The sequence below is a fragment of the Scomber scombrus genome, chromosome 2 (genome assembly GCF_963691925.1).
Source record: "Scomber scombrus chromosome 2, fScoSco1.1, whole genome shotgun sequence".
NCBI lineage: Eukaryota > Metazoa > Chordata > Actinopteri > Scombriformes > Scombridae > Scomber > Scomber scombrus.
Genome location: NC_084971.1, coordinates 4,442,967 through 4,467,178, shown reverse-complemented (window position 1 = coordinate 4,467,178; position 24,212 = coordinate 4,442,967). Strand labels below are relative to the sequence as shown.

At 39.9% G+C, this 24,212-nt stretch overlaps 1 protein-coding gene across 1 annotated transcript; it reads right to left on the bottom strand.

Annotated features, from left to right (window-relative positions):
* Positions 1–2,675: 2,675 nt before the first annotated feature.
* Positions 2,676–24,158, bottom strand: slkb (STE20-like kinase b). Its single transcript, XM_062428098.1, has 18 exons — positions 23,424–24,158; positions 21,439–21,603; positions 16,933–16,981; positions 16,667–16,816; positions 14,998–15,070; positions 14,499–14,693; positions 14,335–14,416; positions 13,334–13,465; positions 11,919–12,677; positions 11,600–11,730; positions 11,264–11,387; positions 9,362–9,541; positions 7,722–7,851; positions 4,739–4,863; positions 4,430–4,621; positions 4,217–4,342; positions 3,899–4,012; positions 2,676–2,870 (listed from the first exon to the last, which is right to left on the bottom strand). Exons 1-18 carry the CDS (start codon positions 23,571–23,573, stop codon positions 2,724–2,726), a joined length of 3,024 nt encoding a protein of 1,007 aa, XP_062284082.1. The 5' UTR covers positions 23,574–24,158; the 3' UTR covers positions 2,676–2,723.
* Positions 24,159–24,212: the final 54 nt, after the last annotated feature.

Genomic DNA, 24,212 nt, shown 5'->3' with positions numbered 1-24,212 from the left:
TTATTAAAACTATTAACTATTCATTTAACTAAAGACATGTCAATAGATACAGGTTAAATTTGACCTGAACAGTCATCAAATTTCAGGGTCAAAGAACCACATTTGTTTTTTGTAACAGCTGTCAAATGTCAAAACGGGTCAAATTTGACCTGAACAGTATGTACGGTTATAATAACAGTTTAATACGTTTATTTAATTAAGTGTATTTACTCAAATACAGTACTGAAGTACAATTTTGAGGTACTTTTATTTAATCATTTCCATTTTCTGACCCATACTTGTGCTCCACTACATTTTAGAAGTCATGTTTGATTTCATTACATATACTTTAATACTTTGAAAGAGACGACTTTGCATTATGAGCACTTTTACATTTTAAATGCTGCTTCTCTCTCTGTTGTTTTTCCAGACATCACACTGACGAGGAGGAGGAGGAAGAGGAGTGTTGTGTGAGAGCCACAGTACTGAATATACAGACCTCTCTAAGTGAAATCTGTTTGATCAGGAGTTGTGTCTGATGTGTATAAACACGGTGTGCGTTCATTGAAAACACACAGCGGATGTTCTTGTATGTGATATGATTGTATTTTTATTTTAATGAACATTATCTGTATTGTATATGTGAAATCAGGGATCATGTAGCACTGAGTTAGTTCATTGAGGGTTATTCATCAGTATGGTGACTTCTTACATTTTGTGGGACTGAACGATGAGTTGACTTTCTCTTTTCATAGTCGTGGGCATTTTCTGGTCTGACCATGTTTTGTATGGGATAAAGTATTTTTGTATAATTGAGTTTTGTCACCGATTCCCATCATCAGAATTACAAATGTATTAAAAACTGGAGCAAATAGCACACATTAAAACACATCTGAAGTACAGAGAAAATGGTTTATTTACAGCAAAATGAAAATCTACATTACACAGGCATCCTAAAAACTATACATTGTTTTTTCTTAAAAAAAAAAAAGCATGATTTTTATATGGTTATTTTTGTTTTCAGTCAACATTCAGAATTGAATCATTTTGCTAAATTTGTCTAAGAACTGATTTTATGATTATGTTTTTGATCGTTTTAAAAGACCTTAAATGAGCGAGCGAGCAGCATGGACGCTGCAGTGTTCGTGACAGGTTGTCATATAAATAGCTACTGAGTATCACTTTGTAAAAAGGTGCACAGCACTCCTTCATGTTCTGTGTTTTTTTTTTTTTTTTTGTACATAACAGCTCCATTAAATACATTTTTTCTAACCGTAACTCTCAAAAGCCAATTACGAAGAAAATGAGATGATAAAATGAACCAATCTGAAGTCTATATGGCCTAAACCAGTCAGGTCCATTTTGTTTTCCATCAACTGCATCAAACTTTACTTTAATAACCTTAATAATAATAAAAAAACCACATGCTAAGAGTTCATGTTCTGTTTTTGTTTCTATCGAATGAAATCATTCTGAAACTGTTAATATTCTTCATACGACAAAGAGCAACACGTTTAACATACAGTATATCCATTCAGCTTTTTCTGACGTTTTAAGGCTATTAGCTAGCATGACAATGAAGACAGTATTATCATTTCAATAAAAAAAAGAAGAACAAAAGCCATGCAGGCCTACCCATGATACACCTGGTAGCAAAATACCTTTATGAGGAGGCAGATGAAGAGAACTAAAAAGATACAAAGACGCATCACAACCCAGCTGAACTGAAAGCTGTTTGGAGTTTTCTGGACATTTTTATAGAATTATATCATTTCCAATGAAAGAAAAAAAAAAAAAAAAGTTGCATGCTGTCTCTGTCCCTGAATAACGCTGCTACAGAGACATGACGATAATGGTTAGCGGTGTGATGGACCGCGCCAAACACACCGCAGTATTTCCTCAGTGTCGATTAACAGTGATCCTTTTGTCTCTGAATGTAAACGGCGCCTCTACGCCTCCTCCGCTGTTTCACAACAAAGAAAACAGTTCCCACCATTTTTACTGCTTGAGTCTCGTGTGTCGAGACAGAAAAGGCATTCTGAAGAAAAACCCTGAAGGATGGAAGGAATCATTTTCTAAACTAAGACTTTTTTTTTTTTATTATCTCAAAAATGTATCTTAAGCTACTATTCTAAACACAGAGATATGTATGATTTCATAAAAAATATTCTATATCATCAAACCTTCAACAAAATGTGCTCCGTCTCCTTTATGAGACGTACATTCTATTTCATGATCAACTATAAATGAGTTGCTATTGGAGATTTAACCCAAATAGGTTGGAGTGGTATAAAAAAAGCTATCCTGTCTTTAGTGCAAATGTCTAAAACCAGAGAGAAAAATCAGAGCAGCAAATAATTACCAGAAACTGTTTGGATTTAAAACATCAAATTTTACAGGCACTGGATTCTTTATAAAATAACTCAATCACAAAAAAGAAGGTCGGACAGAGAAGCTACTTCACTTTAGTGGTTTTTGAGGTGATGACTGAAACAATCAATCTGAAAAAAATCTCCTTCATAATGACTCTGACAGTGTGAGTGTATGAGCGGAGTGAAGGTTAACAAACACTGGAGTCCAGAGATGGAAAAAAGCCTCTTACAACCTCTGTTAGCAGTCAGAGCATGATGGGAAGGCAGCACAGGCTGAGTCTTTATAGTCCAGACTATGTGTGTTTGTTTGTGTGTGTGTGTGTGTTTGTGTGTGTGTTTGTGTGTGTGTGTGTGTGTGTGTGCAGGTTTGTTCTAGAAACCGGTGGAGTGGACGCTGGGGATGGGGTAGAACTTGGAGATGCGGCTCTGGGCGGAGGGGTTAAGGCACTCCGACTCTCCACTCATCTTAAAGAAGACTTCCTGTTCCTGCAGCTTCCTGGCGAACTCATCCTCCAGGGCCTGCAGGACACATAAAAAACACATACTGGTTTAACTTACTGAAATACAGGTTCACTTTATACCAGGTAGTCTATTATGTGGCCTAAAGGTGGCTCTAGATGAAAAGTGAGGGGGATCATCAAAGTTATTACAATCTATCCTGAGGGGAATATGAGTGAGATGTTTCAGTCTGGACCAAAGTGGAGGCCTGACATTGCTGCTATCTCTACAGCCAAGCAGCTAATATGGCTAACCATGTGTCTTCATGTGCATTAATGTGGACACAGTCTGACCCCAGGTTTCCATCAGCTATGTATGCGCTGCAGTTTTGCTCCGTCCTCTGCATGGCATACTACCCCACCAGGAGTTTTTAAATTAAACTGTACTGTTAATACAGTAAATACAGCAGTCTAATCAAATCAAGAGTGCCTTCAGGCTACTGTAATTACTGCAGTAGAGGTACAACTAAAAACTGTTAACTTGCTCAAATGTAGTTGATTTGGTGCTTTTTTTTGCTTCTACTGTGGGTCAGAAGATCCTCTGTGCTGTTTTTTAATCTGACTTCCTGTCCAGCGAGACAAATTTCCGTACAGGGACAATAAATGATATCGTATCGATCTGATCTGTGCAGCTTGACGCGGCTTTGAAGCGTCTTCTGTTGAAAATAGACTGCGTGTATTTATAGCGCGGTGGAGCAGAGACACTTCTGGGACGCTTCTGAAATGTACAGCGTCATCCAATGGGATCACAATCATTGACTACAGTGGCAGTGATCAACTCTGGAGGTCGTGTCGGAGACGGAACGTGGTGCGTCTGCGCCTGGTGGAATCCAGGAGTCAGTATGAATAAGACAACGGTCTGATATGTGCAGCTGAGTCTCTGTCAGATTGTTCATGCGACCAAATTCATCACATTCATTACACTTTGTGGATGCAAGTTGACATCCAGTGATTTTTGTGCCTCGAGGTCATATAATAAACGTGTTTCTATCTCCTTAATTACATTGTTTTAATCTCCCTTTGTTGATATCATCAACACGTCTCACACACCTTCTTCCTGGGTCGTAGTTTCTCCCTCCACTCCTTCAGCTCCAGACTGTGCTCTTCATCCAGCTCCTTCAGCTTCTGGGTCTCATGTTCGATCAGCAGGTGGCATTTCTCGTTCTGTTCACACAGACACACACAGACACAGACACAGACACACACACAGAGGGAGGAAGTGTGGAACAATATGTTACTGTGTTCAATGTTGTGTTTTTGGCTGCAATGGTGAACTAACACAAGACTACATGAAACGAACAGTGCAGCTTCTAATTCTAGTGGAATAAAACAGATGAATTGAGTTGAGTGTTATAATAGAATGTGTACCTGGAGCTGCTGGAGCTCTCTGACGTTGGCGTCACACTGCAGCTGCAGGTCTCTCATCTGGTTCTCGTGTTTCTGTTGCTGGTGCAGCCTCTCGTTCTTCTGTCTCTTATCTTCCTGAGCTGCAAACTAACAAAACACACGCGCACAATTAGGATTTATGTGTTATTAAAAAATGACTTCATGTCCACTATCACCTTCCACATCTCTGCTCACCTGTTTGACCTTCTCCCTCTCCTGCTCGGGGGTCATGGCAGCTCCGGTGATGCGCAGGCTCTTCTTGAACATGGCCATGCGGGTCTTGGCTTCGCTGCGCTGGATCTTGGGCAGTCTGGTCCTCTCCTGAGTCTGCTTGTTCTTCATCTCCTCGATCAGACGCTGGTTGTAGCGCTGCATCTGCTCCATCTCCTGCGCGGGGGGGGGGGGGGGGGGGGGGAGGAGACACCATCATAGAACACAGTTAGTTAAGAGTCAATCAAAGAAGGTTTAGCTTTAACGTTTTACAATAAGTCCTGCTTTGCGTACCTTCTCGTGTCTCTTCAGCAGCTGGTGTCTCTGCATGAAGTACTGGTCTTTGAGCTGCTGTTTGAACAGCTGGTGCTTCTCCTGCAGGTGGCGCTCTTCCAGCTCCCACATGGCGGCTTCCCTGGCTGCACGCACACACACACACACAAGAGAACAAAAGACAAAGCTGAATGAAGGCACAGAAGAAGCATTGACAGGCTTATTAGAGGGGAACATCTCCTCAACGTTATGTCTGGAGTTTTAGAAACATTCTGCTTAAAGACACATAAGTCATATATACCAACATCAACTTTACTAATGAGGTTTGAGCTTTGAGCTTTTAAGCGTTGAACTATTCTGGGTGAAAGCTCTTTACCAGATTGTGAAGCACGGTTACAACCTCTCGTGACTCGGTTCAGTGAGCGTTTTCTGAGAATCCTTGTTTGTGCAGATCTTGGCATATGAAGTGTGGGATTAAGAACCAGACGGTGCTAACGGGACTGCTGCGGTACACAGAGAGCGTGATCACTGCTCAGCTGGAGATGTGACAGTCAGGCTGAATGAGTCACAATTAGAGACTCCAATGCTCTATTATTTTATGCTGCACTCTCATATTGTATTCTCTATTTTAGTCTAGCTTTTTGTTTTCTTTCTCTTTTTCTCTACTTTGTTTTCTTTTTATTAGAATTGGGTTTCCTTTTTTTATTGTATGTTTTAATGTTTTCAATTTCTACTGTTTAATGTTTTGTTTTTATGTAAAACACATTGAGTTGCCCTGGTGTATGAAATGTGCTATATAAATAAAGAAACATCCAATAATTTCTACTGTGGAGGTTTCTGACTCAACACAAGATTTAACATGATTAAGAAGTCTGAGTCTTTTAGAAGAAATAAAACATCACTACAGGAAATAAAATGTTTCTCTCCCTGCCGGCCAAAACGTCAGATTATGGAATCTGGGTGAATGACGTCAGTTTCTGACTGATATTGGATTGAATTGGTCACAGCTCCAGTCATATTGTGACTGGAGTTTGGACCGATCCGATACTTAGTAGTCAAAGAGGATTTGAATGTTTTGTTATGTCCAGATTTGGTCTGGGGGGGCAGATACCCTCTCTACGTTTAGAAAGGGTATCTGCCCTCTCTAAATCTTCAAGAGTAGGCTTCAAACTTTCTTCAGACTTTGGGTAAAACATGAATCATGTACAAGTGTTCAGTTTGTCAGCTATTTTTATACATTAAGTTTCAGTCCTTGTTAGATTTGAACATATTGAGTCAACCACATCCTGTTTTTAGTTGGACAGGTTTTAGTTGAATAACAGTCTGGCTTTTTGAATCTTATCTTAATCAGAGGAAACTGTTACTGTTTTAGTTTAGTTTTAGTCAATGAAACTGTTGATATTTTAGTAATGCAGCTTTAAAAAAAACTGTTTTTAAAACTATTATAAAACTATGAGAGCTGATTTTGACCTTTCTGTTCTCAACAATGGAAATTAACTAGTGAGCCTAATAAAACTGAAGGAATACTAAACACACCAACTGCAACCTGCTTGTAGGGCTGGGCAATATATCAATATTATACCAATACTGTAATATGAGGGTAGATATCGTCTTAGAATTTGAATATCATAATATCATGATGTCATAACTGTTGTCTTTTCCTGGTTTTAAAGGCAGCGTTACAGTAAAATGTCATTTTCTGAACTTACCAAACTGTTCTAGCAGTTCTATAATTTGCCTTTAGCCACTGTGTTATTACATCCACATTTCTCACTATTATAAAAAATCTCATTGTGTAAATATGTTGTGAAATCAATGATAGTCATCCCTACAATATTGTTGCGATATCAATATCGAGGTATTGGGTTAAAAATATCATGACATTTGATTTTATACACATCACTCAGCTCTACCTGCTTGCATTAAAAGAAATTGTAGATCTGAGGTCAGTGTCAAAAAGAAAAAGTGCCCCATGGACTTAATAATGATAAAATGTTAACAAACTACTGTTTAGCTGGGCAGTTCAAATGGAATCAGTAATAAAGCTTAAACAAGAGAAGCTTTACTACAATAACAACAGGCATGATAAGGAAAGGTAACGTTATTCACAGCTAGTTTAATAACTACAGCTGTTTACACAGGCTGCAGAATGACTTCACTCACACTATATAATACACATACATGTGTCCTGAAGTCTATTTCCTTATTTTATGACCATAGTCATTGTGTGTTGGGCTCTGAGTGCTAATAAACCGTAGGTGGCCTACATTCAAACACTGAACCTGAACCTGAATGCCTCCAGCAGACACACAGACTGCTGCTCTGCTACGCCTGCTGTGACTCTGTAATATTTTGTCTCCTTGAGATTTTGATAAAGTTCTATTTTTAAACATTTTAGTCTGGTCTTTTTTTAACCAACTATATTTCAGGTGGATACAGTCACAGTTAATGTTTCATCAAGTTGGTGCTGTCTCGTCTCAGTCATGAAAAATAAAGGTTGCTGATGAACATATTTAGTCATAGTTTTTACTCATTTACTTATACTTATATTATCTACAAGCCTTCTACAACATTTATCTGCAGCTGAACATGATGCATGATTGTGATTGATTAATCATCTGTTATTGTCACATTCATGTCATGTGAAACTTGTATCGTCTTCTTCTGAAAGTTTTGATATATTGTAATAATACAAACAACCATGTAAAATACTAACATGGCTTACTGCACCTTCAAGATGAGACTTTGTCCTATCAAGACCCTCCTTCCCACATGACATGAAAACCACATCAGCTGACCAACAATACATAATAAACTTAACCTTTTATGATTTTCACCTTAAATACAACAGCAACTGTAGAATTCACTGCTATACTCACACACGAGCTCAATCAGACATTACACAGATTTGTACCCAGTATAAAGTCTGTTTAATGTCTGATCTGACTGATTTGGATATAAGCGTTCACACATACAGCTCCTCTGTGTCCGTTGTTAGAATTACCTCTGAGAAGCTGCTGCTTGTGGTTGAGGCAGTCTCTCTCGATGGTGGCGAGCTCGAGCTTGTGTTGCTGGATGATCTTCTTCAGATCGCTGTCCAGATCCTGCTGCTGCTTCTGAAGAAACTCTTGTTCCTGAGCCGAGAACGACACACATCGTATAAGACACGAAACACACTTTTACCACACACACAGAATATCTGACCATCAGAATATTAAAAAAAAAAACACAATCAGAATATGATGAAACTTCCACCGTCAGCTATCAACAACAGGGAGTATAATCTCCTGCAACAAAAGCCTCCATCAATCCGCTAAGCAGGACAGGACTCAGTGGTGTAGTGTTGAGGCTCTGAGTGGCTTCCCGCCAACTTTACTTCAGGCTAAATGCGGATTGAGCTGATGACCAGACTGTACACAATAAAGACTGCTTCACCTGCTTAACATTAATCTGACCTACTTGGCTCATTGAACACAGAACAACTTAACATTTAAGACGCTGATATATACTTAGTGATATGTACAGGCAACATTTCAGAGCTCAACACGTGGATCCTCAGAGAGAGAGTTACAACGCTGCTCTGATTCATTAGAAAAACACACTAAATGTATTTCTTTTTATTTCTGCTCCTGTATCTATCTCAGCATTTTAACTCATGTCAATTTAATGTTTAATTGAATTTATAATAATTTCACTGTGTGTAGCTGCCTGTTTTCTTCAGTTTATTTTATTATTTTTTGTATTGTTGTGTGGCTGCTTATATGTTTAAAAAATCCAACAAAAATATGTAAAAAAAAAGGAAAGAAAAATACACAAAAAAGAACATTAACTATTTAACTAACAATAAAGATTTGTTGATATATAGGCATGAGAAAGAAGCCAGATTCAAAATCTGCTGAGGCATCAAATCACACACAAACGGAGCGCTCCCATACAGGATTTAAGTGAAGCCCCTTCACTTAAATCCTGTATGGGAGCGTTGCACAAGGTGCAGGAGACGACTGAAAGGACTGAATCACAACATGAGCCACTCCCTGCAGATCACAGTGCATTTACCCTCCTACGCGTTGTACTTGGCACACACACACACACACACACACACACACATAGTCTGGACTGTAAGGTGGAAGGTTTCAAAGTAATAAAAACAGTCATAAAAAGCTAAATAACTGTTTATCAGCATGGTTGGGTATTTTGTCAAAGAAAAGAAAGACTTGAGAGGAAGAGGAAGAGGAAGAGGAGGAGGAAGTGTGTGTGTGTGTGTGTGTGTGTGTGTGTGTGTGTGTGTGTGTGTGCGCGTGCATCGCAACGTTCAAAATCCACTGCAAACCGAGCCCTCGGTCACCTTTGGATAATATCCTCTTTCATAGGTTTCATGAGAGCATTGCATCCTCGCTTTGGAGAAAGTCCCGCCTACCGTTAGCCGTGTGTCAGCCGTGATTGACAGACGGAAATTAAACGAGACAAAAAAGCTTGGGGGTAGATTAGCTTTAAGTGAGGGGAATAAATGAGAAGTGGCAGGGCCGGACTGATTTAGACCCTGCGGTGGATAAATGGGCGGTTATGTCAACACTTTAACAGACAGACCTGTGAATCAAAATAAGCCACTTGAAATAGAGGAATGGATGGGAGAGCGATGCTAACCTCCTTCTTGCGGTTTTTCGACACGCTCTGGAACTTAGAAAGCTCTTTGTCCTGGTCAGCTTTGATGCGTTTGGCTTCGTCCCGCAGCCGGTTGGTGTGCTCCTGCTCCAGCCGCTCGATGGTCTGCTTCTGCTGCCGCTCCAGGTTCTCCACCTCCTGGTCGTACTGACGCTTCTTACTCTGGAGGATGATTCAAAAATAAGTTAATGATACAAAAGTCTGGAATTCCACCAGAGTCATGCAACATTATGAACAAGTCACTATTAAAAAAGAAAAAGATGTGACAATAGCTTTTGTTAAGGACGTTTTCAAAGGAATATGTATATATATATATGTATATATATATGTATATATATATATATATATATATATATATATATATATATATATATATATATATATATATATATATATATATATATAATACCCTCACAAAAGCTTCTAATTATTTGATATAATATGAGGAACTGTGCTGGATTTATCTTTTTAATCTCTTCTTTTTAAACATAGTTTTTAGTTTTAGTTTGGTTTATTTTGGTCGTTAAACTCAAATACAAATGTATAAATAAAGTAAATAATCATATGTCCTTATTTTATTCATCTCCCTTAGTTTTAGTCTAGCTTTGATTTAACTTTATCTCTTTTATTTCATTTTTTCTTCACTTTTTATTGCATCTGGAGGTGTGTAGGTTTTTCTAGGAGCCAAAAATGTGCATTTCTCTGTATTTATATATTGGATTATGCATTGATTGACACATGGGTGTGGTTTCATCTTATTTTACTTGTTCACTTGGGTAGTGGCGGGAGATAGACAAAGGGGGATTCAAGCAGGGCTCTGATATTTTCTGTTGATCGTCATCATATCATATCATATCATATCATATCAGGTATTATTTAACAATTTCAGTGGAACTGCTGCTTGTCAGTCTATGTTTTCAATCAATAAACAGTATTAAACTCCATCTGGACTTCAGAGTGGATTTGTGTGGATGCGTTTGAAAAAATATCTAAATGATTATTTTGACCGATACTGCTATTGCTCATTCTCACCATTCTCACAACACATTAAAATGATGATGGTATGATTTTTGTGGTGATCTGTACCAAACGTATGTATTAAGTCTGTAGAATATGATGTATAGGCCCGGACGTCTCTGCAGCACCACAATACTCCATTTAAACTGCTATTTTTACACATTTTGCCTTTAACAAATATTGCATCTCAATACATTTTCAATTAATTGTTCATCCCTCGTACTGACTGTATCTTTCATTTAACAACGTCAGAAGGAGTAGTAGCTTTATGGCTGCACTGCTGTTCCACTGCGGCAGTCCCAAATTTCCTCATTTTCCTCATATCTTCCACATTATGTAACTTGACTCAGGATGAAGTGAAATGTGCTGAACCAACACTCAATAAACTACCTCTGAATATAAGTGAGCAGGCTTTATACTATAGAGTGAGCTCCATCTTTTACTTGCTGAAGAATGACTGAGGTGTTGTCAGCTGGAGGGGACTTCATTTCTAATCATCAAACTATTACTTATAAAACACTATATTTAGACTATAGAGATATTTCTACATTCTCAACTATTTCCTCTATATTTCCTCTATATTGGTTCAAACCCTAAATGTTCTAACCCTTCAGAAAACAAGCTATAAATAAATACAGACAGCAGTGCTTACACCAACTGAAAATGGCTCCAAATACCAGTTAATCAGATATAGTTAAGTGGACTAATGCTGTGTTTTCTCATTGTTTTTGTTTGTTTTCTCTGTTATGTAAATCCAGCATAATTTTGTTATATAATTCTCTTAAAAATGCAACAAAAAAAACCCCACCCCAAAAAACAACTGCAGCTGAGCTCTGACATCACAGCTGTGGGTCAGGTGACACTCACCGTGGTCTCCTGCTCAAAGCGCCTGTAGATCTGTTCTTTCTGCTGCTGCAGCTTGTTGCTGAGCTGCTGCTGGGCCCTCTGCTCCTCCTTCTGCAGGAGACGCAGCTCCCTCAGCTCCTGGCGCCTTCACAATAAAAGGAGGGAGAGACAGGGGGAAGAAAAAAAAGAAGGGACAAATTATGTTAATGAAATGCTGTATTAAGTTTTAAAATGTTAATGTGACTGAGAGCTTAACTCGGCACTGGACACTAAGCTCCCTGTGCATGTCATTTTCATAACATTTGCATTAAACTGATGGCTGGAGGTGGATGTAAATGAAGGCAGGCGGATGGATACCTCAGGAATCTCATCTCCTCGTTCTTGGTGTCGTTGTCAGTGATGATCTTTGATGTAGTCACGCTAACTTCCACGCCGTCCACCATGAACTTGCGCGTCTTTTTCAGCGTCTTCTTCTGACGTCTGGTGTCCTGGGAAGAAAATGATCAAATAAAATGTCTGTATAATAATTGTATATTATAATTCTCTCATCCTATAGAGATGCAGTGTAGCTATTAGAATGAACAAACTAAACTGTTCAGGAGAAGGAGAATATTTGTGCATCGGAATGTGTGTGTGTGTGTGTGTGTGTGTGTGTGTGTGTGTGTGTGTGTATTACCTGTACGGAAACAGATCCAGGCTCTTTAGTTTTGGACAGGAAGCTTGAGATAGACAGGTTGAGGTCTGCAGCCGAGCCGCGTCCAGAGTCAGAGTCTTTCTCTTTATTATCCTTAGCCTTGTCTGGAATGCTCTTCTCATTTTCTGTGTTTATTTCCACCTTTTCTTTGGGCTTCTCTCCATTCTGCTCTTTTTCATCCTTCGTTGGTAGTGTCAGAGTCACATTTAGGTGTTTGTACGGGTCCTCCTCCTCCTCCTTCTCCTTCTCCTTCTCCTTCTCCTCTGCTGGTGTTTGAGATTCCTCCACAGCGGGCGTTTTGTCCTCCTGAGGAGCCTCGGGGGTCTCTGGATCAGCTGGATCCTCGGCCGTGTCCACCTCCTTCTCGTCATCAGCAGCTATCTCCAGCTGCTCCATTTCTTTAACAAGGGCCTCTGGTTCAGTCTGTGGTTCAGGTGAGGCAACATCAACCCCTGCTTCTGGAAGCTTCTCCTCTACCGGTTTCTCTTCTTTCTGTCCATCCTCCACTGGAGTGTTTGTCTGCTCTTCTGCTGCAGGGGCGGGAGGTTCTTCTATAAAGCTGGCGTCCAACACGTGGTTACCCACAGGGAGCTCAGCGGGTGCAGGTGTGGGTGCAGGTATGGGCACAGGTGGAACTGGCTCCAGCTTCTCAGGGACTGATTCCAGTATGGAGGGAGAGAGAGGGATCTTCTCATCCTCAGAGCTGGCGACGCTGGCGTCAGATGGAGCGCGTTTGTGACCCTGCAGAGAGGAAGAAGAGAGGATACAATCAGGTTTTTGGTTTCTCAAAAAAAAAAAGAGAGAAAAAAACAGAGGTCCTTTGATATTATGACCATCACTAGAGCTGAGACAATTAGTCGATTCATTAACTAGTTGAGTGACAGAATATTCTTGCAACTATTTTGATAGTTAATCATTATACTAAATCTTTTCTGCAGCAAAAAAGGACAAAAAAAAATGTTGTTACTTCTTAAAAGCTGCAGAATTTTTGCTTTGTCATAAATATCTATCATTTAATTGAGAACATAATTAAAAAATAATTATAGATTGGTTAGTAATAAAAATAAACGTTAACTGCAGTCATGACAACTTTATACAAAATTGCTGAATCTGCAGGTTCATCTGTGATGTTTTACTAAATTTCACCACAGACAGCTCCATATTAGAACCAATTTCATGTATTCAACACACACAAAACATATACTGCTAAAAGACCAAGAAGAAAAAATGACACATTTGCAAAACAAATAACAAATGTAGTGTAGAGCATTTCTTTAAAAGACCAGAACGTCCTGCTTAAAAACAAACAAACAAACAAACAAACAAAAAACCCCGGTAGCATTTCCTCACTGCAGTGAATCCCATCCTGCAGACTGACTTTGGTCACATTTACTCACCAGATGTGCTTCTGAGTCTTCCTCCTCTTCTTCCTCTTTGTGCTCTTCGATCTCCTCGGTGACCTCGGCCTTCGCCTCGGCTATGATCTCCCTCAGCGGCCTGTTGTCCATCACAGAGGACACAAACGAATGCTGAGCACGGGACACAGAAAAACAACACGGTGAGAAATCCAGATCTAATTTTTATTTGAAGTTGAAAAACAGAATGACGACACAGTTCGTAGCAATGAAGACGCGAGAGACAGAGACTTAATACTAGACGCCCCACGGACAACTAATCCAATAGAGTTTGATATAGAACTGGCTTACAGTGTATCAGACAGTCATTATTTGACTAAATAAAACATGGTACATTTAAAAAACACACATTAAAGAAACTTTCTTTCTTTCTGTGTCTCCCTCTGGGATCTGAACACATCTTACTGTGTGATCTTTAGAAGAAACTAAATGTCCACCTCACCTTCTTCGGACTTGAAATCAGCTGCATGTATTCTATCGCCGGCCTGAGTAAATGCAGCTTCTTAGATATTAAAATCTTCATCGGCGGCAGACTGCTATGCTCTATTTTCAAGCCCATTGAGTCGTCTTCTAAACACAAGAATCCTTCAGCTGCTGCGTTGTAAAGTACTTCCTGTGATAAGAATGTGTCCTTACTGCTTCTCTGTCTGAGAGCTAAGTGGCTGTAACTTGGCGAACACCTTAAACCCTATGGGGAAAAAAAGGAAGCCGGCTGCTCTGACGTCAGGGATGAGTGTCATTCCTGCTGGCACACACACTACCTGACAGATACCTGACACAAAGGAGGTAAACAGATGTCGTTTAGAGCTGCTGCTTAAATGTTCTGAATGGCAGGTGGTACGTGGGTATGGGATGGGAGGAGTACTTATGCAGGTGTGGAGGGAACGAGGATTATCAGCTGATTGAAGAGGATGGAAGAGCTGACTCATCTTGAAACAAAAGGGGTTGTGTGAATGATCGAGAAGAAAGAAAAAGAAATGTACCTGGAGGAGTTGTGTCGGATTCCACCTGTTGTCCACGTTCTTGTCCAGACATCGCTTTAGGAAGTCGCTAAATTCTGGAGACCTGAAAGAGGGAAAAATGAATTACAACACGTCATGTTGAGTCGCTTCTCATCACGTAGATACACTTCTTTGCGGTGACTCACCAGCGTGACGGCTGCATCAGGGTCGGAGGATCGGCCTTGGCTATTTTCAGCAGGACTCTCATGGGGTTCATCTCGTGATTCGGCGGCTCGATCTGTGCCAGCTCGATCAAGGTGACCCCGAGGGACCAGATGTCCGCCTTGAAGTCGTACGGGCGGTCCTTTGACGTCTCGCACATGACCACTTCTGGAGCCATCCTGGTCGGGAAAGGAGGAGAGTCAGAGGAGGAGGGTTTACATTTATACAAAGTCCTAGATGAAATCATCAGGGGGAAGTAATGATCAAGGGGCAGTCGTGATCAAGGGCTGTGATGTCATTAGATCAAGGCGTTGTTCTCAGACGCCACTTGATTAAATCATGTCTCTGCTCAAATGTGCATTTCTTCTTCGATGGTTTGTGCAAAATAAAATAAAATAAAATAAAATAGAATAATAAAAAAGTAAAATAAAGTAAAGTAAAATAAAAAAAAGTAAAATAAATTAAAATAAAATAGGCATTCACCAGTAAGGCGTTCCAATGAAAGAGTCTCTCCTCTGGAGGGTTTTGGTGTTTTTGGCAGACACGCCGAAGTCAGCTGAAAGACATGTGATTCAAGGCAAACCAGAAATTAGCCAGAGGAAATGTACGGTCATCATTTCTGTTTCCACACAAACCAAACACATCCTAAAGAAAAAAACACTCTAACCTTCAGCGGTGGAACTGCTAATCCAATCATAAGCATAAAATGAACACAGGCCTACAAATCGTACGCTGTGATGACAGCCGTCACACATTTGCATGATGACATCGTGTCTTATTTGTATTGTGTGTGTGAGGAACAGCTCATCACAGGCCTGACAGGCAGATGCACAGCCACCTCTGTGTGTGTGTGTGTGTGTTATGTCACCAGACAAAATGCTTGTTGTGTGTTATTTCACTGAGCCTGTTCCTTCCACCAGCGATGACTCATACTGCTCTATGTAAGCTACATTAGTGCATGTGCTGAGGATATGCGTGTATGCGTGTGTGCGTGTGCACACTGAGCAGCCGGACCAAACAATTGCTGCTCTGCATGCAGGCCAGTAAGTCATGTTACCATGTCTACACCAGCAACAGTGAGAGCGTTCAACATAAATCACAGCACGTATCTACTTAGTTTTTTTAAAGGTGCATTCCACCAATTTTACGCATGTAGGTCAGTATAGATCTACTCAGCATGTGAAAACAGTTGTGTGTGTGGCTCTGGAGACTCTTTTACAAGTCAGAGAAAATAACCCTGCTGAGGTCATCATTTCATCATGCAGGCAAGGTTTAACAAAAGATACAACTGAAATGCATTATGGGAAATGTATGATCCAGTATTTCAGGGACTTGAGCTAAAATACACTAAATCTAAAGCTTTGCTGTTTCAACTGTTTTTTTTTACTAGTTTATTTAATATGTATACTATTGTTTTAACGTATTATTACTAGATGAATAATCCAATAAACCAAATAATTTAAAAAAAGATCTAATTTGTGTGTGTGTTTATGGAAATGTGAGCGTCAGAACTTCTTCTAGCAGGAACAATAGCAGCACCCTTCACACACACACACACACAGTCATTAATCTAACTGATGACTGTTTTACATGCATGAAGTGGAACTCTATGCATTATATGTCATGGGAAGGATCATGTGAATGTGTAAGCTTCTTGCATTAAAAAGGCTTTGAAAACAACTGTGCAAAAAAAAATAATTTCAAAGAGGTTGTTTTTCTGATCTATACGACACCACATGACAGCTCCACTCAACACTAGTTTACTGTGAGAGCGAGAGAGAGAGAGAGAGAGAGAGAGAGAGAGAGAGAGAGAGAGAGAGAGAGAGAGAGAGAGAGAGAGAGAGAGAGAGAGAGAGAGAGATGTGTGTGAACGATGAAAAGTGACACCATACCTAGATATCTGAAACCTAACTTTGTATTTGGGTTGCTTGTGTGAAAACATAAAAAAGGTACCAGCTGTACTTTCTTGTGTCATTTTCAGCTCTTAAATCACAGGAGAGCTTGAGGAATATACACAAGGATTCCGGTCAAAGTCACACGGCCTTATCTTTATTGCTAGATAGTGAACTTGTTTATGATTCCTGTCTTTGAAAAGTGAAAAAAGAAAAGAAAAAAAGGTTTAGGGCCTTAGCGAGATGTGACTGCTTCTCACCCAGCTTCACGTCACCATTCAGCGTGAGGAGGATGTTGCCGGCCTTCAGGTCTCTGTGGATGATTTTGTTGTCGTGGAGGTAGACGAGAGCCTGCAGGGTCTGCTTACACACCACCCTGATCTGAGGCTCTGTGAGGGCTCTCTCCAGTTCTACAGGGGGACACAAACGCAGCCTCATATCAAAGATGCTCTTACATTTACCTTCTAAAACCTGCTATGTTTTTTAAATGTTGAAACCTGTGTGTGAGGTGGAAATGCTGACTCACCCAGCATGATAGCGTCCACAGCCCCTCCTGCACAGAACTCGATGAGAATCTGCCGACGAGGGAAAAAAAAAGAAAAGGGACAAACAGTCAATGTGTTGTGTAAACTTTGCGACATGTATTTGTTTATGTAAAACAGAGATGCACCACATCAATTGTGTATCTTTATTTAGGGTTCATTATTCAGAGATTTGCAGTGATCGAGGACAGTGTGATATGATTTGAAGATATTAAAAAACTGTGTTGTGTCGCAGATCACATACAAATCAAAAGATGCAGGATTTTTTGTGACTTTCGTGCTCGGCGTTATTTCGCAGGGGGAAGATCCAGGCAGGAAATTTGCATGAAGGAAACATAAACAAACATGGAGGAGAGCGATCGTGACACTGAACTGGAAGAACAGGAGAAGGACTCCAACCAGCTGAGACTAAACGAGGAGGGTTTGGACGTGGTTTGGAGATGAAAAGTCAAGACAAACTGTACTTTTCTACCACCTATGTAACAATCACCAAATAAGAAAGTACATTTTTGTTTAAAATTCCTTTTTCCATTTGTACATTTATATTTTTTTTATATTTTATACATTCATATTTCATGCTATGTTCATGCTCCATAGAACATTTGCACAAAGGTTCTGTATAAAAAGGAAAAAAATGATATTGAAACAAACTAATCAAATATGTGAATATGAATATGAAGTACCTTTTTTTTTGTCTAAATCATGCTTTAGCTGATATAAGCTTCATGAATATTATTCAAAGAGCCAATCAGTGATCTGCAGCTACTCAGCTATTTATTTGTTGAGTATATAATTCCAAATGTAACAACAAAGAAGCATTTCCATGTGGTCTATTCATTCACTGAATGTACAGAAAATGTGCTGTATGTAAATGATATGATTTATTATGAGCATACGAAATGACACATATGGGGGATATGATATTTTAGTCGTATGGCACAGCACTAATGCATTTCACACAGAGGTAAATGCAGCTCATTCATTAGAGGCAGTAATGCTCTGGTTGAACCCGTCGTTCTCTCAAATCTATTGTGCCCCTCTGGAAGCTTCTCAAGTTCAGAGAGAACACACAACAACATGTTTTTATTCTGCTGGAACATCAACACAACACTGTAGGAGGCCTCATCATCATCATCATCATCGTAATCATCATGTATCCGGACTGCTCACCAGACTGAGACAATTTCAGAATTCAGCCTGCATGAATGAAACACTGAGCCCTTAAAGGCATTTAGGAGCTTTCAAGTATGGATGCTGGTGTAAGAGGATTGGCCCAGTTGGGGCCACATTGTGGAAATGGTTTCCCACAGCTGCTAGCTACCTTTCTAGCTATACAGTCAGACCTTAAACCTTATTCTCTAAATAGGATTACAGCTCCTATAGACACAGCACCTCAGGCGGAGGTTAACATGGTAATAGCAAAGCATCTGGACTGTCTTTACTGAGCTTAAAGTCTGTTAGCATGATGCTGCGATTTGGGGAACATTTAACTAAATGCCACTAAGAGAGAAAGAGGAAGTAAAGACACACTTCTGCAATTTTGTACATATTGAGAAACGAATTGTGGTTGATACGTTAGTTGAGGCCCTGGCTTACGGGCTCATCCTACAAATAAAAACTCTCAACTCCTAACCTTTCACCAAAAGCTTCAATGGCACTCTATGATTCAGTGGAGCTTTTCAAGACTTTCCCACTTCCAAGAACAAAACCCTTACAAGACGTACAATGCCTCGAGTCTGCGGACAATCTTGACCATTCAACACACACACGGCTCTAGTGTTTCTCTGTAGGCGTGCTGTTGTTTTAGTGGCTCTGCTGGTGTACAAAGGGCCTCCACAGTGGTGTTTCAGACCGGCAGCGGGCACAGAGGAACCAGGGTCATGGGCTGTGGCTTCCTCTCCTATTTGTTTATTTGACACACACGCACGGAGAAGTGAGCAGCCGTAGATTATCACATCCATTCATGTGGTGCGGAATGTTAATGATCTCACCTCAAAACAATTCCAGCAATTTCTCGATTAAAAAAAAAAAAAAAAAAAAAAGAGGAAAGAGAGTGTAAGAGCAGTTTCCGTGCAACTGAAATTGTAGCCTAGCAACAAAAAAAAGAAAAAAGGAAACAAACATCATTGTGTCTCATCAATTTGCTATGCAGTAATAAAATAAATCATCTCTCAGACTCTCCTGGGATTACGTGGCCTTTCATCTCCGAGGAGGAAATGTCCTGGACTCACTCTCTCTCTCTCTCTCTCCTCTCGGCATGAAGCAGGTGCCACACAAGCTGAGATAAAATCAGCAGACAGCCTCCACATCAGGCCGGAGCCATTGTTCAGAGGACAATGGGGAGGAAAAGGGCTGAGCGCTGAGTGTAATGCGCCAGAAATCAAATACTCAGGTAATCATGAGGGTTTTTAAAAATAATGACCTAACTGCACTGTGCCCTTTTATGCAGGGGGATGCTTGTGTATTGACTCACATAGTGAGTGGATGCATGATACACATAATCGTGTTCCTGGCCTCTGGATTATTATTTATCTATTATATTTTAATAATCTATTATTAACCTTTATTTTATTTGGGTATTCATAATTTTTACATTTTTATGCTACCTCTGGTGTTTCCTCCATTCCTGTTTTTATTAAGTCATTTTTATAACACTCAGGGCAGTGTATGTGTATCACTATACAAATAAAGTCTGTTTGATTGGCTGATTGATTGATTGATGTTTAGGCCTCGAATATAATCCATATCTACCCCAACAGCACCAGAGCCTGTTAGTACTCCCAGTACCAGCACACCGTCACTGATGCTCCAGTGGTGTGAAACACAACCTAAAATCCTGGCTTTGACTCATAAAAGAACAGATACATTTTCCCTCCTTTTCAGATATATATATATAAACCCCACACATTTATGTGCAGGCTGCAGTGAAAAGAAACACCTTTAAAAAAATGATCTCATATCAGCCACAGATGGATTATAAACTGGTCTGAGGATTAATAGTTCCAAAAGCTGCTTGTGAACTTTGGCCTCCTGTTTTGTTATTACTAGAGTTAAATGAGAGACGTGCATTACATTTACAGTTCAGTTATGCAGGATAACAGCACTGATGAAATGATGAGAGCCCATGTGAGCTCATAATATAACAAGTGGAGTACAGAGCACACAGTGTTTCAGGCTCTCCCTGCAGCGACCACTGACAACAACATGCACCATGATTTTAAACAGCTGCTATGCTGTGTTTACAACCACATCCACTCTTTGTTTTGTCCAAGTTTAGGTCCGTGCAAGCTGACCTGCTAAGCACTGTCCATCCCTATTTGGGTTTTAATAAAAAACAAAAACAACAATAACAATGTTTATTCTCATTTTCAATTAATCTACTGATTATTTTCTCAATTATTTAATTACTGTAGTCATTTGGTCTGTAAAATGTCAAAAAAATTGCCCAAGATAGGACCTGAAATGTGATGTTTTGTCCACAACCAAAGATATTCAGTTTACTATCACAGAGGAACAAAGAAACCAGAAAATATTCACATTTGATTTTAACTGATTTCTTTAATCCGGCTTCTCAGATATGAATATTTTCTGGTTTCTTTAGTCTTCTTTGACAGTCAACTGAATATCTTTGAGTTGTGGATAGGCCTGTCACAATAATTATCAACTTATCATCAATATTGCCACACTTCACATTAGCAGCTAAGAAGCTATTTATGTCACATTGGCTAAGTGAGTAGTGTCCTCCATTCCTCACTGTGTACGTCCTGAGTGGAGACTACAGAAGAATTAAAGGTAAATAACTCTGTCCCCAACCATAATGACAGTCTGTGTTTTTACAGAAGTGTAGCGCCCGCTCTCCAATCCCACCCCCTGCCCCCCCTTGCATTATTATACTATTATATTATCATTATATCAGTGGTATTAAATGATCTTCAAACGACAATATTATAATTTATCACGATTATTTCTGAGACAATATATCGTCCAATAAAAGCAGTTATTGTGACAGGTCTAGTTGTGGACAAAACAAGACATTTGAAGATGTCAACTTAGGGCATGCGGCAGCTGTGGCTCAGGAAATAGATAGGAAGGCCCTGTCATCAGTGTATGAATGTGTGTGAATGGGTGAATGTGACATAGTGTAAAGTGCTTTATAAGTACAGTCAATTTACCATTTAACTTGCGCTTTGCGAAACAGTGATCGACATATTTCACCATTATCTGACATTTTATCGACCAAATTCATTGATTAACTGAGAAAACCATCAACAAATTAAATGATACTTAAAATAATAATTGGTTTCAAGCTCTAAACTGACTTCAAAAATAGTTGCTGATTCATATCCTGTCAGTCTACCAATCGACTCATCACTGCAGCCCTGGTTATCGCCACATTCTCCCATTTTTTGCTGGGGTCTTCGTTTTCTTGTTGAGCTTAACAAAAGCAAAAGGAAACACTGATGACAGCTACAGCTTTTCCTTCTACTCACCCACAGTTTGCCGTCATAATAGAAAGCGTCGAGCAGTTTGACGATGTTCTCGTGGTCGCAGGAGGCCAGGATATCGATCTCCACCATGTAGTCCTCCAGCTCCTCCTCCGTCTTTGTGTCGATGACCTTAGCGGCGGCTAGGATGCCCGTCTGTTTGTTCTGAGCCTGCGAGATTTAATAAAATGTTATTAGGATGTCGTTAGATGTATGTCATGCAGTTATTTCGGCTTATGTTGGACTTGGAAAAAGTTGTCTTAACCTCAGACCTGAGGCAAACACTTCACACTGCCATTAAGGAGTATCTAAGAATAATAAATAAACAGCCTCTCTGCTTTTTCTGTGAGCTCTTAATACAGCAGCATAACTTGAGGCTTGTTATAAAGTGGAAATTTTCTCCCTGTTTGTTTTGGCTTCTCCGCGGGGCAGGATGTGCTCGATGAACTTGCCACTGCGATATGGGATGCAGACACTTCCTGGTGACCTGCCCGTGTTTTCCGTGGTCGGCCATATACTCCATTTAAAAATACACCCCTCCCCACCTCCACACCCCCAAAACATAATCTGCTCCTCAGTCCTAAAGCAGCTTGTGTTTCACTAGGAATCAATAAAGTACGGGGACTGTCCCTGCAATGGCTCCAAGCCCAGACATATAAACATAACGCTGCCATTTACTATTTGTAGAGCAGGTTTAGATTGACTGGAGTGCCACTTTCAGTCACACAAACATGAACTTCTTCAATGGAATCATAAGGATAAAAAGGAGGATACATTTCCCTTCAGTCTAGTTCACATGAACCACCGCTCATTAGCAACGTCGGGGGCCGACCTGTGACTACATCATTGTGCAACAAGATTAGGCTTAATGTAAGTATGATACAAAGTAACACCAGGATGAAAATCTTTGGGTAAGTCGGGCTATTTCAAAGCATTCCAAATATAACACTTGGCAACTAAGAACAAAACAGAGCATTTAAAAGTGCTTTCATTAGCCACCAAGACTTCCTGGTATTAAATTTGGTGGAGCCACTCTGGTGTGATTATATTTACTGTCACTCATTCAAATGAAGCTTCTGGCTCTGGCGATGCATTAGGGTCAAACCCAAAGATGTCATCATTAAAAATGATGTTAAGGAGGCTGCTTTGACTGCTGTGCCAGCTTTCTGAAAATGTAAAAGAGATGGAAAATGATGTTGGCTGCTTTGTTGGAGCTTCTAAAAACAGCTCAGGAACATATAAACATCCACCTGTGTAATAAGTAATTTTTTTTTTCTTTTTTGCTCCTGCTTGGGAAAAAATGACACACTTCTGCTTATATCCGCGGCTAATACGAGGACGGAAATGTTAACATTGGTTAATCTGCAGCTTTGTTCGCCCAGTTGGTGATGAAACTGAAGTTTCCTGCTATGTGTGGGTGTGATGATATTTAGTGAGGCTGTCACATTAAGCCACTTCAAAGGGAGAGAGAGGTTAGACAAACATAGTTGGGTGAGTGTGGAGAAAGACCTCAACAGTCATATTTGAAACCACTTGTCACAGGATTGGTGTATTGATTTATAAAGATGGTGGGTGGGTCACAAAGCAAAGGGAGGCTGGGGATGACACTGTGTCTTCAGGCTTGAAAAAAGGGAGTTGCTGCATATGGAGAGGTTACAAAAGACAAGAAAATACAAGACATGTGTACAGTATCTTCTTAAAACCCACCTCTTTTCTTTGGCTTTTGACACCATGTAGGGGATTGATTGTATGTGTATACATGCATATTTTGATCTTGTGCTGGCAGTGTATTGTATTTGATTCTATTGTATTGCTTTTATCTTGCTATTGTGTACTTTATCTTTTTATTGTGCTTCTATTGTGTTATCTATCTATTGTGTTTTATCTTGTTGTGCAGCACTTTGGAAAACCTTGTGTTCGTTAAAATCGTGCTATATAAATAAAGTGGATTGGATTGCAATAATATGAAAGGCAGAAATGAGACATCATACCTTGTATACTTTTCCAAAAGCTCCATCTCCCAATTCACCAATGATATCCCATACTTCCTCCGGATTCTCATCCCTGCGGACGTGTTCATATTGTTTCTTCTTCTTCTCAGCTCCCAATTTAAATATTTTTCGGAAATTAAAGAATGCCATGCTGACTCCTGTGTCATTCACTTAGAAAGTTGACAAAGGAATTGAAAAAGGAGTATCTCTTTCCTTGTGTGGTTTAGTTGAAGAGTTAGGAATAACATGTATCCCAAAGCTAAACGTTGACGTTAGTATATAAATAACCGTTGTGTCAGCACTCAAAGTAACGTTAGCTTTAGTAACAGTCAGGATCAAAACCTAGCTTAGCCTTTGACACTGTTCTGACCAGTCCATGAGAATAGCTCTTTCGCACATCAGAGGTCATTATTAACCCCTAAACTAACACCTAAAGGTTAACCTAGATGTGTCCTAGCATCGAAAAACCGTCCAAACAGTACTTTCTTTTCATGAAAAGTAGTCCGGGAAGATCGTCGTTGTTCCAACTCCTGTCGACCCACTGGCCCGACAACCCTGTAGGGTTTTCCTCAACCAAAAGAAGAAAAAAGATGAGTAAGGCGTCCTTCCCAATAGTTGTATTCCGTAGAAAAAATTTAATTAGTTTCTCGGAGGATAAATACTGCTAGCGCTACAGTTCGTCCGTACATTAACATTCGCCAAAAACAGTAAAAACAGTCATCTTTCCTTAGTGTGTGGACGGGTTTAGTCATCTAGCGGATTTAGTGTCGCTGCGCGTTCACAGGTGCG

What these genes read in the sequence shown, in the direction of transcription:
- slkb (XM_062428098.1), bottom strand. Translation starts at nt 23,573, where the DNA reads ATGGCATTCTTTAATTTCCGAAAAATATTTAAATTGGGAGCTGAGAAG. An exon ending in GAGAGCTCCAGCAGCTCCAG is followed by an intron (nt 4,013 to 4,216) that starts GTACACATTCTA and finishes CTGTGTGAACAG; the next exon opens with AACGAGAAATGCCACCTGCT. An exon ending in AACTACGACCCAGGAAGAAG is followed by an intron (nt 2,871 to 3,898) that starts GTGTGTGAGACG and finishes TGTGTCCTGCAG; the next exon opens with GCCCTGGAGGATGAGTTCGC.